The sequence below is a fragment of the Haplochromis burtoni genome, unplaced genomic scaffold, assembly GCF_018398535.1.
Source record: "Haplochromis burtoni strain Fernald_Lab_line unplaced genomic scaffold, NCSU_Asbu1 Contig_331, whole genome shotgun sequence".
NCBI classification, from domain to species: Eukaryota; Metazoa; Chordata; class Actinopteri; order Cichliformes; family Cichlidae; genus Haplochromis; species Haplochromis burtoni.
The window spans coordinates 661662-678555 of record NW_024582692.1 but is presented as its reverse complement, the minus strand read 5'-3'; the positions used below and the strand labels follow the sequence as shown (position 1 = coordinate 678555).

The window sequence follows — 16894 nt, the reverse complement described above, 5'->3', positions numbered from 1 at the left end:
TAAGTTTGTTTACTTAGCCTGAACATTTTTAAAAACTCGTTTAAACATTTCCAGACTAAATTAAGTAAAAAGTAGTTAATTTTTCGCAATGCTGTTTTGGCTGTTAATGCTAGACTGAAACACTTCTCATATAATACATGGAAAATAATAATGTATGAAACAGTTTACAGTTTACTTGAAGTAATTTACACCCGCAATGACTCATGGGAAACCTGGACTGTGCACTGTCCTGTCTTTGACACGGAAATAAATCAAACTCATTATTAAATAAAACGTAGAGAAAGATTGTGAATGAATTCTTGTTTTTATCTTTTAGCAACATTTGTTTGACAAAACACTGGTGAAGTTATTACACTCTTTGTCTGACCATCTGGGCTCATACATTCTATCGTTAGAAACGCGGTATAAAACGTTCAATGCACGAAATTGTTAATCGTGTGACCTGAGAAAAAAAAGCTGGTCAATATCTGGCGGTATTAACTGAACTGAAGAGCTTTGTGTGAAAGGATTTGTTTGTTAGCGTGTACCACCTTCGGACCAGCCATGCAAGTACCGGCTGTAAACAGTATAAATAGTTCACGTTGCACAAACCTGGTTACATGATGGTTTTTAAACGTGATTCTTCTTTGACTTTTAAACCTATCGTTAAGTCATTTGCGTAGCGTGATATCGATGAGACCATTGGGTCAAACAGTTACACAAACTTTAGAGTTTCCGAGAGCCATTTCCCACTCGCAATGAACCACGGGTAATCTATGCAGAATAGACGCTCTTGATAGGCTGTGACGATCACATGCGTAACTTACACCGGCAGGTCAGAGCCAGTGTAAACTGTCCACCAAATATGTGTCGTCTCGGTTTTCTATCAGTTATATCCCCCCATGTTTAAAATTTGGATCCCGTGGACTATATAACTCACGGGTTTTTTTCATTTGATTTTACTAAGATAGAAAAGCAATCTTGATGAGTATATCGAGAGTCAAGAGATTCAAGATCCTTTATTTGTCATATGCATAGTTATACGAGTACAACACGCAATGAAATCAAACGCTCTTTGACTCTGCAAAAAGAGAGGACACTACATTAAGCGAATTATACAAAAGACCACGTTATATGGAGTAATATGCAGTAAGTAGCATTATATGCAGAAAGTAAGTGAATTATGTACATTAAGTGAATGTTAAATTTAAAATAAAAATCTGGAAAGTTTTAACTTGAAAATCTAAAAATGTACATGTCGAGTGTGCGAGTGGGTGTTAAAGTGTCCAGTGCTGTAGTGAAGCCGAGAAGAATCAGGCTGGATGTGTTAAGAATAAATCCTGTCTCAGCCATTTATGGATGCGGGAGGTGGCGGGGCATGATCTGGTTTAGGACCAGGGTGGCCTGTGATAGAAGCTCCTCTTGAGTCTGTCTGTTCTTGCCCGAATGATGCGGAACCTTCTGCCTGATTGTAGAAGTTGGACAGTTTGTTGCCGGACAACACCGGGAAGGGAGGGGTCCTTCAGTATCTGAGCTGCTCTAGACCAACATCTCCTGGTGTAGATGTCCTGTAGGGAGGGGAGAGCAGTCCTGCAGCAGCGTTCTGCCGTACGGATCAGTCTCTGAAGAGCTTTTTGATCCTTAACGCAGCTGTTCCCATACCAGGATGCTTTCCACAGCGCCTGCATAGAAAGTAGGGTCCTTCCTCAGTTGTCGGGGGTGGTACAGGCAACTCAAACTGCAGATACACGGACAGTTTAATAAATAATCAACCTAGATAAGCCGCCGTGTTTTAGATTTGACCATGCCAGTACTGCATCCCAGCAGACTCTGTGACAGTACCGATGGCTGCCACATGGCGGCACTCAAACTCCATGCCCCTAAACCTGGATCCATTTGGGAATTCAAATCAGCTTTCAGTCACATGCAGTGGGTCAATGAAGATAAATAGACAGCTGACTACAATAAAATAAGACTACCAGCGTATAAAATGTTTGATTGTAGCTGTCATGTCATAAACGTAACTGTTCACTGGCCGGTATATTATCATTTTAGCCTGTCGCTAGTAAAAGGCTGATCAATACTGACAGTGGCGAGACAAACAGGGAGCACAGCCATCAGTCGCTCCGTGAAGCACAAGGTGGCCCGGATGTGAGTCGCAAACACGTTGACGTGGTTGAGCTTCACCTTCTGAACATCATGGAAATCCACAAGGAGAACCTCAAACGCGTAAACAAGACCGCGATTCACATTTCGCGCCACAAGGTGATCCACGGAGCGAACGATAGCTGACCTCTTTGAGAGTCTTCGGGCGGAAGTGCCACGTCTCACTGTCTTCGGACCAACCACGTGCTTCGTTAGCGTCAGACTTATAAATAGGGCGCTGTTGTCACATACAGTTACATACGGGTGTGTGCAAAAAGCGAGGGCAGAGGAGTTTTAATACGGAGGTTGAATAAATCACGTATACTGTATCACAGAGAACTTTCCGCCAGGCACTCTTACAAGCCTTGCTATCTGTCTGGTTCATTTCATGTTCCGCATGAATCATGGGTAACCTATCCAAATCAGCTACAGCCTTGCCTCCATTTATATTTCTGTGCCAAGACTACCTGGACGAGCTAATGTGAAACCAAACATGTGAGCTCAGTGTGTGTGTAATAGTTTGTAGGCCACAAATATTTTATACGCATTGGACGGTGTGTGTGTAATATGGCTCAGTGAGGAGCTGAGGTGGAGCCACGCCCCCTTCAGGCAGATATGTAGGCAGGTGTATCCACAAAAAAATGTCATTTTTAAGTAGTTGTGTCATTATATCAAAATATTTATTATTAATATTGTGTCAGGGGATTAGGGGAGTGTGCTTTACTTAGTAAGGCCTTGTATCTATGAACTGGAACAGATGTTCTCTAGCTTAGTTTAGCTGGTGGAGTAAGGTAGGTGCATCCCTGATTCTGGAGCTGGCTGTGTGGATTTCACCTGTCTGTACTGTAACTGTAGAATGTAGCTGTAGTAAACTTCAAATATCTGAGCTGGTGTTGTGCCAAAAAATGATTTCCAATGTTTCCTGAGCTTTTTTATGTGTAATATCGTTAGTATGATTCTAAATAGACTTTGGTGAACAGATATTACAAAGGGGTTATATATAAATTAAAAATTACCTGTTTCTCAAGTATCTTTGTAACTGTGTTATTGTACTTACATTATAATCAATCAGCTCCCTTTTGTCCACTTAAAATATATTTACAGAACTATTTTTGATTTTGTTGCAATTTCAGCTGTCCTCTTGGCCAGATTACTCTTAAAAGACATTTTTAAAGTAAACAATATTTTAACTGCATAAATAAAGGATACATAAGAGTCACTGCCAAAAACTGATTGCGGCTTCTACCTTGTTACAGGAATGTTGTTTGTTGCTCAAGGTGACTTGATATCATTCGACTACCTTACCAACAGACCACAGTATGTGAGGCTCCATGAGGGTCCGAGGTGGTAATCTGCAGCACGGGGGCACCACAGGGCACGGTTCTCTCACCTTTCCTGTTCAGCCTTTACACTTCAGACTTCTGTTATAATTCGGACGATTGCCATCTACAGAAGTTCTCAGATGATACAGCCATCATTGGATGCGTATCAGACGGGAATGATCAGGAATACAGGGGGGTCATCAGTGACTTTGTTGGCTGGTGTGAGACCAACGTACTCCAAATCAACGCCGGCAAGACAAAGGAGATGATCATAGACTTCAGGAGGAAGTCACCCCCTACAACACCGGTGAACATCCAAGGGAAAGACATTGAGATAGTGGACTCTTATAAGTACCTGGGTGTTCACCTCAACAATAAACTGGACTGGACTACAAATACAGACGTCCTGTATAAGAAGGGCCAGAGTCGACTCCACCTGCTGAGGAGACTGAGGTCCTTCGGAGTCTGCAGGACTCTGTTAAGGACATTCTATGACACTGTGGTAGCATCTGCCCTTTTCTATGCAGTGGCCTGCTGGGGAGTGGATGCACGGACAGGGACAGGACAGGATTGACAAACTGGTGCGGAGGTCTAGCTCCGTGCTGGGATGTCCCCTGGAGTCTGTGGAGGTGGTTGGCGAGAGGAGGATGTTAGTAAAGCTGACATCCATCATGAACAACCCACATCACCCACTGCATGAGTATGTGAGTGGGCTGAGCAGCTCCTTTAGTCAGAGACTGAAACACCCTCGCTGCAGGAAGGAGCGCTTTCGCAGATCATTCATCCCAACAGCAGTTAGACTCTATAACTCCTCAATCACGATGTCATAAGTCACTGGACACTGTGAACATCCACGGTCACCACTTCATGCATAATGGACCTTCCATGTGTATGGACATGTGCAGGTATATATTATGTATATGTATACATATGTATATTTAGTGTGTACATGTGTCTATAAATAGGAATAGTAGTGGTACAATAGTATTCAAGCTATATAGTTTATGTCTTCCATATTTCCAACCATATCCATAATCACATACTGTGTATGCTACCATTGTATATAGTGTATTATCTTACTTTTTTTCATGATTGTACTTATTTGTATTTTTGTATTTCCTTCTGATATCTGTACCTGAGCTGAGGTGACGCAAAAATTTCCCGTTGTGGGATCAATAAAGTCTTATCTTATCTCTTATCTTATCTTATGAGGGATATATTTGACACATGTTTCACATATTATAGACCAACAAGTTACTTATAGCAGTTTAAATACAAGCAATCAGTTTTTGGCAGACAATCACTTTTTGTCACAACACCTGGTCCTCAGGTGGACGCAGCCTCTGAATTTGGACACCCCCGGCCTGTTTCTGTTTCTAATAACGGTGACATTTAACTTATTTTATCCGATAAATAAACATTGTAAAATTCAAGTTTTTTGTATATATCCCCCCAAACAGCCCTTTTGAATGTCTCCCTAAATCTGAGGTCTCAAGTATGGCAAGTATGTGCCAGGCTTTGGCCCACATCTAGTCTAAAATTGTATGTAACCATGAATAACGTTGTTGCCATGTCCACCAGGAGAGACTGGACAGTATAGATGTAAAACAAATATGCCAGCAGTTCATCTCAGTTAATGAGAGGAGAAGGCATGTGTTTGGCTCCTTCACATAGTGGACATTGAGTTGTTGTGTGGGACACCAGTAGTCCATGTCTGTTGCTGTAACAGTAGTTCATGTTTAGAATAAAAAATCCCAGCTCACTGATTTGATCGGGGCAATAGTGCCTAAAATGTTCATAATTTTGCTGAGAGATCTTTTACTTTGTGGTAATCTTAGACGAGTAGTTTTATGGACAAAAACCACCAGGTCATTCAGTGTTCCCTTAGTGCTAATGTGTAAGAGATGTTGGTGCACTATAACTGAAGTAATGTTGTTAAGTCCTTAAAGTCATATTCTTTTATTGTCATGACTGTATTTGAAGCTATTTTTATTTTTGTATGTTACCTGATTTATTTGGAATATGGCTGAAGCTCCTCTTGAGTCTGTCTGTTCTTGCCCGAATGATGCGGAACCTTCTGCCTGATTGTAGAAGTTGGACAGTTTGTTGCCGGACAACACCGGGAAGGGAGGGGTCCTTCAGTATCTGAGCTGCTCTAGACCAACATCTCCTGGTGTAGATGTCCTGTAGGGAGGGGAGAGCAGTCCTGCAGCAGCGTTCTGCCGTACGGATCAGTCTCTGAAGAGCTTTTTGATCCTTAACGCAGCTGTTCCCATACCAGGATGCTTTCCACAGCGCCTGCATAGAAAGTCCTCAGTTGTCGGGGGTGGTACAGGCAACTCAAACTGCAGATACACGGACAGTTTAATAAATAATCAACCTAGATTAGCCGCCGTGTTTTAGATTTGACCATGCCAGTACTGATCTCGGCAGACTCTGTGACAGTACCGATGGCTGCCACATGGCGGCACTCAAACTCCATGCCCCTAAACCTGGATCCATTTGGGAATTCAAATCAGCTTTCAGTCACATGCAGTTGGGCGGTGAAGGTAAACTGACAGCTGACTACAATAAAATAAAGTTACCTTAGTAGAAATATGTTAATTTGTGAGACAATTTTTTTTCATTGTAGCTGTCATGTACATAAACGTAACTGTTCACTGGCCAGTAATATTATCATTTTAGCATGTACTAAAAGGCTGATCAATACTGACAGTGAAGAGACCAACAAGGAGCACAGGCATCAGCCGCTCCGTGAAGCACAAGGTGACCCACATGTGAGTCGCAAACACGTTGACGTGGTCGAGCTTCACCTTGTGAACATCATGGAAATCCACAAGGAGAACCTCAAACGCGTAAACAAGATCGCGATTCACATTTGGCGCCACATGGTGATGCACGGAGCGAATGATGACTGTGCTCTTTGGGGGGCTTCGGACGGAAGTGCCACATCCCACTGTCTTCGGACCAACCACGTTCGTAATGAGAGTCAGACTTATAAATAGGGCGCTGCTGTCACATACAGTTACATACGGGTGTGTGAAAAAAAGTGAGGGCAGAGGAGTTGCATTTTAATACGGAAGTTGAATAAATCACGTATACTAAAATCACAGAGAACTTTCCGCAAAGCACTTATACAAACCTTGCTATCTGTCTGGTTCATTTCATTTCCGCATTGAATCATGGGTAACCGAGCCAAATCGACTAGACCCTTTCCTCCACTTATATTCCTGTGCCGAGAGTACCTGGACGAGCTAATGTGAAAGCAAAAACATGTGAGCACAGTGTGTGTGTAATAGTTTGCAGGCCACAGATATTTTATACACATTGTAATATGGCTCAGTGAGGAGCTGAGGTGGAGCCACGCCCCCTTCAGCCAGATATGTAGGCAGGTGTATCCACACAAAAAAATCCATTTTTAAGTAGTTTCTTACAAATATCAGACACGTCTTTCTGCTGCATGATACTTTACTATTTTTTTTGTGTCATTATATCAAAATATTTATTATTAATATTGTGTCAGGCGGATTAGGGGAGTGTGCTTTACTTAGTAAGGCCTTGTATCTATGAACTGGAACAGATGTCCTGAGCTTAGTTTAGGCTGGTGGAGTAAGGTAGGTGCATCCCTGATTCTGAGCTGGCTGTGTGGATTTCACCTGTCTGTACTGTAACTGTAACATAGGACAAATGAGAGTGCAGACACATATGATGTTTATTCCAGGAGTTTCACACAGGTAATAATACATTTCAGCTGAACTTTAAAATTAAAGACTTCTTGTCTTTACTGTCTGTGATTCTTTATCCCAGTGATCTGTGGCAGGTTGCACTACAGCACAGTTTGAAATACTGCTGGTGGAAACCTGTAAAATGCTCAAGCTCCACTGTTCTCATAGAAAAGTATTCCTCAAGACATAAACAACACAAACGATTATATTTATTATATATTCTTTTTTATTATTCATATGAAAATACAAAATTAAGATACATGCAATGGTACTGGCATAAATACAGTAAAATCAACATAAAAATTAATTATATAAAAATACTGGATGAATTAAAACACATGAAAGCTTCCTCTGTGACAACTCCATTAGTTTGGTAAAAATATGCTCGGCACGTCATGTCGAAACAGACAATATTCCACTTAAAAGATATTTCAAAGCAAAGAAACCAAATATACATTGTATCACATATGTATAAAGCTTGGTCAGCACACAAAAACACAGGAGGCAAGATTATAAATGCAGTTATCAGCGGACAGAAATATGCCAATGCAGTGTGGAGTATAATGCATAAAGCAGCATTAGTGATCATAGTGGAATAGTCATTAAAAAAATAAAACACATTAAATTAGTGGTAATAAATGCAATGTAATGAAATGTAGTGGACTAAAGCAGCAGCACAGTAATCAGCCACCTTAGGACAAATAAGTTGACATGTTCGTCTGCTTACCTACATAAACAAAAAAAACGTGGAAGTAGCGCGCTCTGGCGCTCTACGTGCAGGCTATAGGATCGTTCGCTTGAACCAATCCCCAGCCAACGGACCAAGCCAAAAATTTTTCATCCTGCTGATTAGTTCTTCCCTTTAAAAACAGCATCCAGGACCGCAATTCCACACTAGCGTACTTTCTCACCACTTTGGCGTTTTGTATGTAGATGCATGTAGTGCTAAAAAAATATTTAAAATGTGATTAAAAGGCACAAACACACATCTTTAGTTGATAATGGACCATACATGTCATAACATTTAAGAAATTAGCAGGCAAAATGTACAAATACGTTGGCGTTTTATTAACACGTTACCTATGCTGACACTGTTGTAAACCCGGCATCTTCATCCATTCAGAGAAGGGCTGATTAGTTTGGTTTGTGCGAGTGTGGTTTGGAACATTAGTGTCATTTACCGTGCAAGTATAGCACCTTGGAGCTACACGAAAAGCCCATAGTAAATAGCTGCCTGCGCGCGCACACAGAGCAGACAATTCATCACATGTGTATATACTCACACATGATCATATGATGCATGCATGCACATCCACGCACAGATTTAAGACCTGAGAATGCCCCATTAATCATACATGAAATTAATTCATTTAATAAAAAATATACCTTTACTAGATTATGAGGCATTTCATAATGTACAAATGCTTTTAAATGCCTTTCCCCCCATTTCTTTGGAAATATTGGAAATATGTATACAGTTTGTATAAGATGTTGAACACTGTAGGGCATAATATAGAGACCAAAGTCAGCTCTGGTTTAACTAATGTTTCTAACTTACATAAAAAAATCAGAACAAAAAAACTTTATTCTTCTCTGAAGACAGTTAAACTGTCCAATATCTGCCCGCAATTTCACATGAGAGCTCTGTAACACAACATGAAGTGTTATCTGTGTAACACAAATGCACATAAGCTTCATCCAGGAGGAAAATAAGGAGCTGATACTTTTGTCTTCAAAACCCCACAAAGGACTGCAGCATTAAAAAAACATGAGGCCCGTACATCTGCTTCACTACACCATGAACTGAGTGTATCCCTCAGCGCCTGTGACGATCACATCCATCCAGATCCTCATGGCCTCGGGAGAGGGAGCAACCATGTAGTAGACCCTATCGTGAGTCTTCACGCTGAAGGTCAGGGAGGGGTTTGGGCTCTGAAGGAGGGAGAGAGAATGAATTGTGAATGAATAAGAAAGAGTTATGATGCACTTTTTGTATCAGCGTTGGAGAATGCATACCTTGTGTGCATTCTTCAAGTGATCGTAGTATACTTCTTCAATAGCTTGGAAGTAAATGACTCCTTTCAACTTGACTTCGTGCTTGTCTGGAGAGAACATACGAGTACATGCCAAATTATAAGAAATACACAACTTTAACATTTATGTGTGTGATTCTATCTACACAGAGAGTTTTTTAAATTGTTTTTAATCAGACTGTGCTGAGTGTGGTTGCAAGTGTGTGCTGTCCTTACCTGCGTAGTAGGATAGTGTGCGTCTGTTGCGGTCAAAGACGAACCAGCGTTTCTTCCACGTTTTGATTTTGCCTCCCATCTTGACCAAGTAGCCTCGGCAGGTCTTTTCAGAGATGGACAGGTGGAAGCACGTGTCTAGGCTGTGGCCCGCCGACTCAATGTGAGCCCGCAAGTCAAAATCGTCCTTCCTCACAGGCAGATACCGAGTAAGAGGCCGGGACTTGAGGGAGAGGAATCATTTGAGAATGTAATGACAAAGATGTATTTATAATTTCTTATGAATTCTTTTGTTTTTACCAAATTCCTATAAAACACAAAGATTTACAGAAAGTCATACATTAGGAAACATCAGAGTATGGCACTCTTTGTTCTGCTGCCAACATTTGATGGTCTGGGAAAAAGAACTAAAGATGATAAATGAAGCTTACTATGAGAACTGTCAACACAAGGATCATGATTAAAAAAAAAAATACTGGTATGTCTAAAGGGCTGGGCGATATATCGAGTTTTTTAAAAATATCGATATATTTTCATACGAGATATAAGATGTGACAATATCGTTTATATCGATATAGTCTATGTTACGTTATAATTATACTTGTGGAGCCGCAAGTTTGCCTCTCTTTCGTCCACTTTTGTCTCTACGCAACGTTACTCGGCCTCGCCTCTCCTTCACTGAACACAACTCCCCCTCCCCCATAGCTTCACCTGCAGGCAATGACAAGATGAACACGGCAAATCTCCGTTAACGAGTTACCGCGGATCGCCCCGTGCGTGGGGCTGGTCGGCGTCAATGTGTTAGCGAGCTAACCGCGCTAACGACATGCAGCCCACAGGAGCTGCATGGCCTAAAATCTGACCGTGGTACACGGCGCTCAGCAATCTGTCAAAAAATGTTTTAGTACGACTTTGGTAAGCTACGAAGTTGCACCGCTTGATGGATTGTCGGAGCATTACGGCTACCGTAGTCTGGAGCCTCGCGGAGTGATACGTACTGTGCTTCAACGTAATATTACCGTATTGTGTGTGTATAAGGGCCATAAATGGCACCTGTTCAAGAGACATGGTTACAAAGAGGATTTCAAACTCAAGGCTGTCAGTCACGCAGTAGAAGTTGGGAACAGAGCAGCTGTGAAATCTGTCTTTGTTATTATGCTCAGCGTCTGTTAGTTTACATTTTGACTGCACAATTATGAGCTTTTTGTTATGCACAAAAACAACATTGTTTTCTTTTATTTATGGAGCATGATTATTTAATAAATGCTGATAATTTATTTTTGAGTAATTTCTTCATGTACATCTATGCTGTATGTTAATAAAAGTGCCTGTGTGACATCTGGGACACAGCTTTGACTAAGAACTCTCTTTTTGTTCTTACCTTATGGCTTTAAAAAAAATATTATCGAGATATATATCGTATATCGCCATCCAGCTAAAAATATCGAAATATGAATTTTGGGTCATATCGCCCAGCCCTAGTCTGAAATGTATAAAAGTAAGCTACAGAAACAAGACAGAGTGCACTGTCAAAAGAAGGTAAAAGGTTAGTTCCCTTGAAGTTCATACGTATGTTTTGGATAAAGAACCTCTATTATCCACAGCTCTTCCCAGAGCTCTTACCTGCACCCTCTGCTTTTCTCGAAGCTTCACCTCGCGGTCGATCAGTTTCTGGCGTCTGTTGGTCTCCTCTTGTAACCTTTTCTCCAGATCCTCGCGTCTCCTCCTCTCCTCTTCCAAGGCCTGCTTTCGAAATTCCATTTCCCGCTCCTTAAGAACGATTCAGATGCAGTCACAGGTTATTTAATGACACACACATAAAAAACACAACAATTTTGCAGTTTGGGCAAATGAAGTAGCACCTCTATCTTTAAGGTTTGGAATTATTAAAAGATACTCGACTGATCTGCATGTTGGCTTTAACGCTACATATCTCTCTAACATTAAATAAAATGTGAAAATATGAATAAATCAAATAGTGACCTTGTGTTCGAGGAGGCGGTTCTTCTCGGCCTGCGCCTCTCTCAGCAGGCGCTCCATCTCCTCCAGCTTGGCTACATTTGACGTACTGGCACTACAGCGCAAAAAGCACATACAGCAACAATTATAGAAAATAATGTATCTTTTGCTTTACATCAAACACTTGACACTTATAGAAAAACAAACAAAAAACCCACTTTGGGATTTTCCAAAAATGCAAGGGAGCAGCTCGCGAGTTAATAAAAAAAAACAGTGGGTACACCAACACGCGACATGAGAAAATCAATGAACTTGACTTTTCTTTGAAATTGTTTGATGAATGTCGGCATTACTATAATCCAATATAGGGCTCCAACTATCGATATTGTTTTAGTACTCGAGTTAATCAAGTAATCGGATTAGAAATACTTATGTCTTATCACTGAGCAATAGTAAATATTCAGTCAGTGAAGAGAAGCTAGCATGTCAGCATAAAAGTGACATTCTTATTGGTATAACTGTTAATAATTAATAATAACAATTAATGCTAGTAATGATTCAGTGTGCAACTTAGCAGTTTTATTTTTTATATTTTTAAATATTATATACAATACCATTTAATAAATAAAACACTTTAATTACTATAAATCTGCAAAGTCATGGTACTAAAGTCTTCAAATAAATATGGCCTAGAACACCCCATGCCCCCCTTTAGACTCACCCCTGCAGTTAACATTGTGATAAAAAGTGGGACGGCTTTAGTAAGCTGCCTAATTTAAACAGTTCATCTACATCTTCTATTGCAGCTGTATTTGTAGTCTCTAGTGTGGGTGAAACGCTCACATAGTCATGGTGACAACTGAGCCCTAAAGAGTTGCGGATTAAAAAAAACATCAAAGTGAAAAACTTGCATCGAGGATTTTTTCATAATGGAGTTGGTCGAGTTGGTCGATGAATGGTTGCAGTGTGTGTACATACATGCATACAACACATGTAGATCTACAGCCAAAAAGAAGAACTCTGTTTAACATTCCAAAGTAAACGCTAAACTGTCCTGAGAATACTGATTATTCACTGCTTGTGTGTGTGTGTGTGTGTGTGTGTGTGTGTGTGTGTGTGTGTGTGTGTGTGTGTGTGTGTCTGTGTGTGTGTGTCTGTGTGTGTCTGTGTGTGTCTGTCGCGCGCTAAATCAAAGAGGAAATCCATTAAGAAAAGAGGCCGCGTTGCCAAGGCAAACCATCTATATTATCTCTTTAGGTCTTTGAGGCCTTGTCTGATTTAGAGTCTCCCAAACTGCATATGGTCTACACATGACACTCACTCCTGACATCACAGCGAAAGGATCTATTTATGTATTTCTCTGTTACGTCAAGCAGTAATTCTTTTTCTCACACTAATTTTCTTGCCAAGTCTATTTACTCTCACAAATGCACTTCTGGTACCACCGCCGTGCTGACTTACATTCATTTTATGAAACCTTACCCAAGCCCTGAACATAACCTGCTTTACCCTAACCTTAAACCAAGTCTGAGCACTGCATTTTAAATATTTCTGTTATTGGAATTTGCCTTTTTATACTCAGGGGAAGGCCAATTCCCAAAATATGACCGTGTAACCAGATTTAAGCAACATAAGCAATGCACACAACACACATGCACACACACCCACCCACACACCCACACACAACCACACACACACACACACACCACACACACACACACACACACACCTTCTTATCTGGATCCAGGAGGAAATGAATACCCGGTGTTGATGTCACAACAGTGCTAAGAAGAATGGTGCACATCAGACTGAACTATAAACAAATCAGGAAGCGAGACAGGGTGGAGAAATTTGGAGCAGCCCGAGTGCAGAGAGGACAAAAAAGGAACGGGAGGGAGGGCATGAAAAAAAACTAACAAAAAAACTAGAACATTTGCAAAAGGGAAAAAACCTCTTTTTTTCCCCCCACTCTGCTATTTTTTCATTGTCTTTTTCATCAGTTTCCAGATGCTTTTTCTCAACAAAACACAAGCAAAGAATCCAAAAACAGTAACAAGTCGAATCATTTTGAAAGAAATTAGAGCGCTTGTTACTATTAAATGAAAAAGTACTTAATTATGAATGAATATCAACATATCACCAAAGTCAAATATGAATTAAACAGTACCACCGATGGCATTTTTCTTACCTCAATCGACGAGAGGTAACTGCACTCATTGTCAATACACACCCGTGCAGTTCCAAATGTATTTATTCGAGTTCTGGACTACTTGGGAAAAAAATTGTTCTAACACTTCTATCTCCCGAAACAGGACTCATCGCTGCAAATTACCAAAAAAAACTCCAGCTCTGTCATAAAACTGATCCACATTCGTGGGTCATGTATCTGACTTCGACGAAGGAAAAAAGAAAGTAATTGTGTATTCTTCTAACAACTTCTATTCGTCTCCACGATTATACGGGAGGACTCATCAGCCCTGCAAAATTACCAAAATAGAACTCCAGGCGCTTTCTTGCACAAAACTTCGCATCCACAGCTCCCCAGACAGTGGAACATTCCAGTGGCGAAAAACACTAATTATATCACCTCATACCAAGATCACTCCATCAGCATGCTAATTTCCATGCTTAGCCTCCTATATACGCCTTATCTCGCTGAAAATAAACCCGAGACACATCCACGGTCACCACTTCATGCATAATGGACCTTCCATATGTATGGACATGTGCAGGTATATATGTATGTATATGTATACATATGTATATTTAGTGTGTACATGTCTATAAATAGGAATAGTAGTGGTACAATAGTTATGTCAAGCTATATAGTTTATGTCTTCCATATTTTCAACCATATCCATAATCACATACTGTGTATGCTACCATTGTATATAGTGTATTATCTTACTTTTTTTCACTGATTGTACTTATTTGTATTTTTGTATTTCCTTCTGATATCTGTACCTGAGCTGAGGTGATGCAAAAATTTCCCTGTTGTGGGATCAATAAAGTCTTATCTTATCTCTTATCTTATCTTATGAGGGATATATTTGACACATGTTTCACATATTATAGACCAACAAGTTACTTATAGCAGTTTAAATACAAGCAATCAGTTTTTGGCAGACAATCACTTTTTGTCACAACACCTGGTCCTCAGGTGGACGCAGCCTCTGAATTTGGACACCCCCGGCCTGTTTCTGTTTCTAATAACGGTGACATTTAACTTATTTTATCCGATAAATAAACATTGTAAAATTCAAGTTTTTTGTATATATCCCCCCAAACAGCCCTTTTGAATGTCTCCCTAAATCTGAGGTCTCAAGTATGGCAAGTATGTGCCAGGCTTTGGCCCACATCTGTCTAAAATTGTATGTAACCATGAATAACGTTTTGCCATGTCCACCAGGAGAGACTGGACAGTATAGATGTAAAACAAATATGCCAGCAGTTCATCTCAGTTAATGAGAGGAGAAAACATGTGTTTGGCTCCTTCACATAGTGGACATTGAGTTGTTGTGTGGGACACCAGTAGTCCATGTCTGTTGCTGTAACAGTAGTTCATGTTTAGAATAAAAAATCCCAGCTCACTGATTTGATCGGGGCAATATTGTGCCTAAAATGTTACAGAATTTTGCTGAGAGATCTTTTACTTTGTGGTAATCTTAGACGAGTAGTTTTATGGACAAAAACCACCAGGTCATTCAGTGTTCCCTTAGTGCTAATGTGTAAGAGATGTTGGTGCACTATAACTGAAGTAATGTTGTTAAGTACTTAAAGTCATATTCTTTTATTGTCATGACTGTATTTGAAGCTATTTTTATTTTTGTATGTTACCTGATTTATTTGGAATATGGCTGAAGCTCCTCTTGAGTCTGTCTGTTCTTGCCCGAAAGATGCGGAACCTTCTGCCTGATTGTAGAAGTTGGACAGTTTGTTGCTGGACAACACCGGGAAGGGAGGGGTCCTTCAGTATCTGAGCTGCTCTAGACCAACATCTCCTGGTGTAGATGTCCTGTAGGGAGGGGAGAGCAGTCCTGCAGCAGCGTTCTGCCGTACGGATCAGTCTCTGAAGAGCTTTTTGATCCTTAACGCAGCTGTTCCCATACCAGGATGCTTTCCACAGCGCCTGCATAGAAAGTCCTGAGGGTCGCTTCCTCAGTTGTCGGGGGTGGTACAGGCAACTCAAACTGCAGATACACGGACAGTTTAATAAATAATCAACCTAGATAAGCCGCCGTGTTTTAGATTTGACCATGCCAGTACTGCATCCCAGCAGACTCTGTGACAGTACCGATGGCTGCCACATGGCGGCACTCAAACTCCATGCCCCTAAACCTGGATCCATTTGGGAATTCAAATCAGCTTTCAGTCACATGCAGTGGGTCAATGAAGATAAATAGACAGCTGACTACAATAAAATAAGACTACCAGCGTATAAAATGTTTGATTGTAGCTGTCATGTCATAAACGTAACTGTTCACTGGCCGGTATATTATCATTTTAGCCTGTCGCTAGTAAAAGGCTGATCAATACTGACAGTGGCGAGACAAACAGGGAGCACAGCCATCAGTCGCTCCGTGAAGCACAAGGTGGCCCGGATGTGAGTCGCAAACACGTTGACGTGGTTGAGCTTCACCTTCTGAACATCATGGAAATCCACAAGGAGAACCTCAAACGCGTAAACAAGACCGCGATTCACATTTCGCGCCACAAGGTGATCCACGGAGCGAACGATAGCTGACCTCTTTGAGAGTCTTCGGGCGGAAGTGCCACGTCTCACTGTCTTCGGACCAACCACGTGCTTCGTTAGCGTCAGACTTATAAATAGGGCGCTGTTGTCACATACAGTTACATACGGGTGTGTGCAAAAAGCGAGGGCAGAGGAGTTTTAATACGGAGGTTGAATAAATCACGTATACTGTATCACAGAGAACTTTCCGCCAGGCACTCTTACAAGCCTTGCTATCTGTCTGGTTCATTTCATTTCCGCAATGAATCATGGGTAACCTATCCAAATCAGCGAGAGCCTTGCCTCCATTTATATTTCTGTGCCAAGACTACCTGGACGAGCTAATGTGAAAGCCAAACATGTGAGCTCAGTGTGTGTGTAATAGTTTGTAGGCCACAAATATTTTATACGCATTGGACGGTGTGTGTGTAATATGGCTCAGTGAGGAGCTGAGGTGGAGCCACGCCCCCTTCAGGCAGATATGTAGGCAGGTGTATCCACAAAAAAATGTCATTTTTAAGTAGTTGTGTCATTATATCAAAATATTTATTATTAATATTGTGTCAGGTGGATTAGGGGAGTGTGCTTTACTTAGTAAGGCCTTGTATCTATGAACTGGAACAGATGTCCTGAGCTTAGTTTAAGCTGGTGGAGGAAGGTAGGTGCATCCCTGATTCTGGGCTGGCTGTGTGGATTTCACCTGTCTCATGAAGGCGAGAATGTAGCTGTGTAAACTTCAAATATCTGAGCTGGTGTTGTGCCAAAAAAGTGATTTCCAATGTTTCC

General features: G+C 41.0%; 3 protein-coding genes across 3 annotated transcripts in view; all 3 read right to left on the bottom strand.

Moving 5' to 3' along the window:
• Positions 1-1855, bottom strand: part of LOC102311548 (pleckstrin homology-like domain family B member 1) — a 2759-nt gene extending 904 nt beyond the window's left edge. The window contains exon 1 of the mRNA XM_014340113.2: positions 1783-1855. Coding sequence (XP_014195599.2) covers positions 1783-1855 — 73 coding nt within the window. The remainder of the gene's footprint in view (positions 1-1782) is intronic.
• Positions 1856-6171: 4316 nt separating this feature from the next.
• Positions 6172-16894, bottom strand: part of phldb2b (pleckstrin homology-like domain, family B, member 2b) — a 49840-nt gene continuing 39117 nt past the window's right edge. Inside the window, exon 26 of the transcript XR_006055414.1 lies at positions 6172-7862. The gene's annotated coding sequence lies outside the window, so the exon portion shown is untranslated. The remainder of the gene's footprint in view (positions 7863-16894) is intronic.
• LOC121815850 (pleckstrin homology-like domain family B member 2) lies at positions 8994-13741 on the bottom strand (the record flags this gene model as incomplete). The annotated part of the gene is given in 6 exon segments (XM_042228547.1): positions 8994-9103; positions 9188-9273; positions 9421-9640; positions 11041-11187; positions 11401-11491; positions 13565-13741. Coding segments are annotated over 6 exon segments (683 nt in total), but the record flags the coding sequence as incomplete, so codon positions are not given.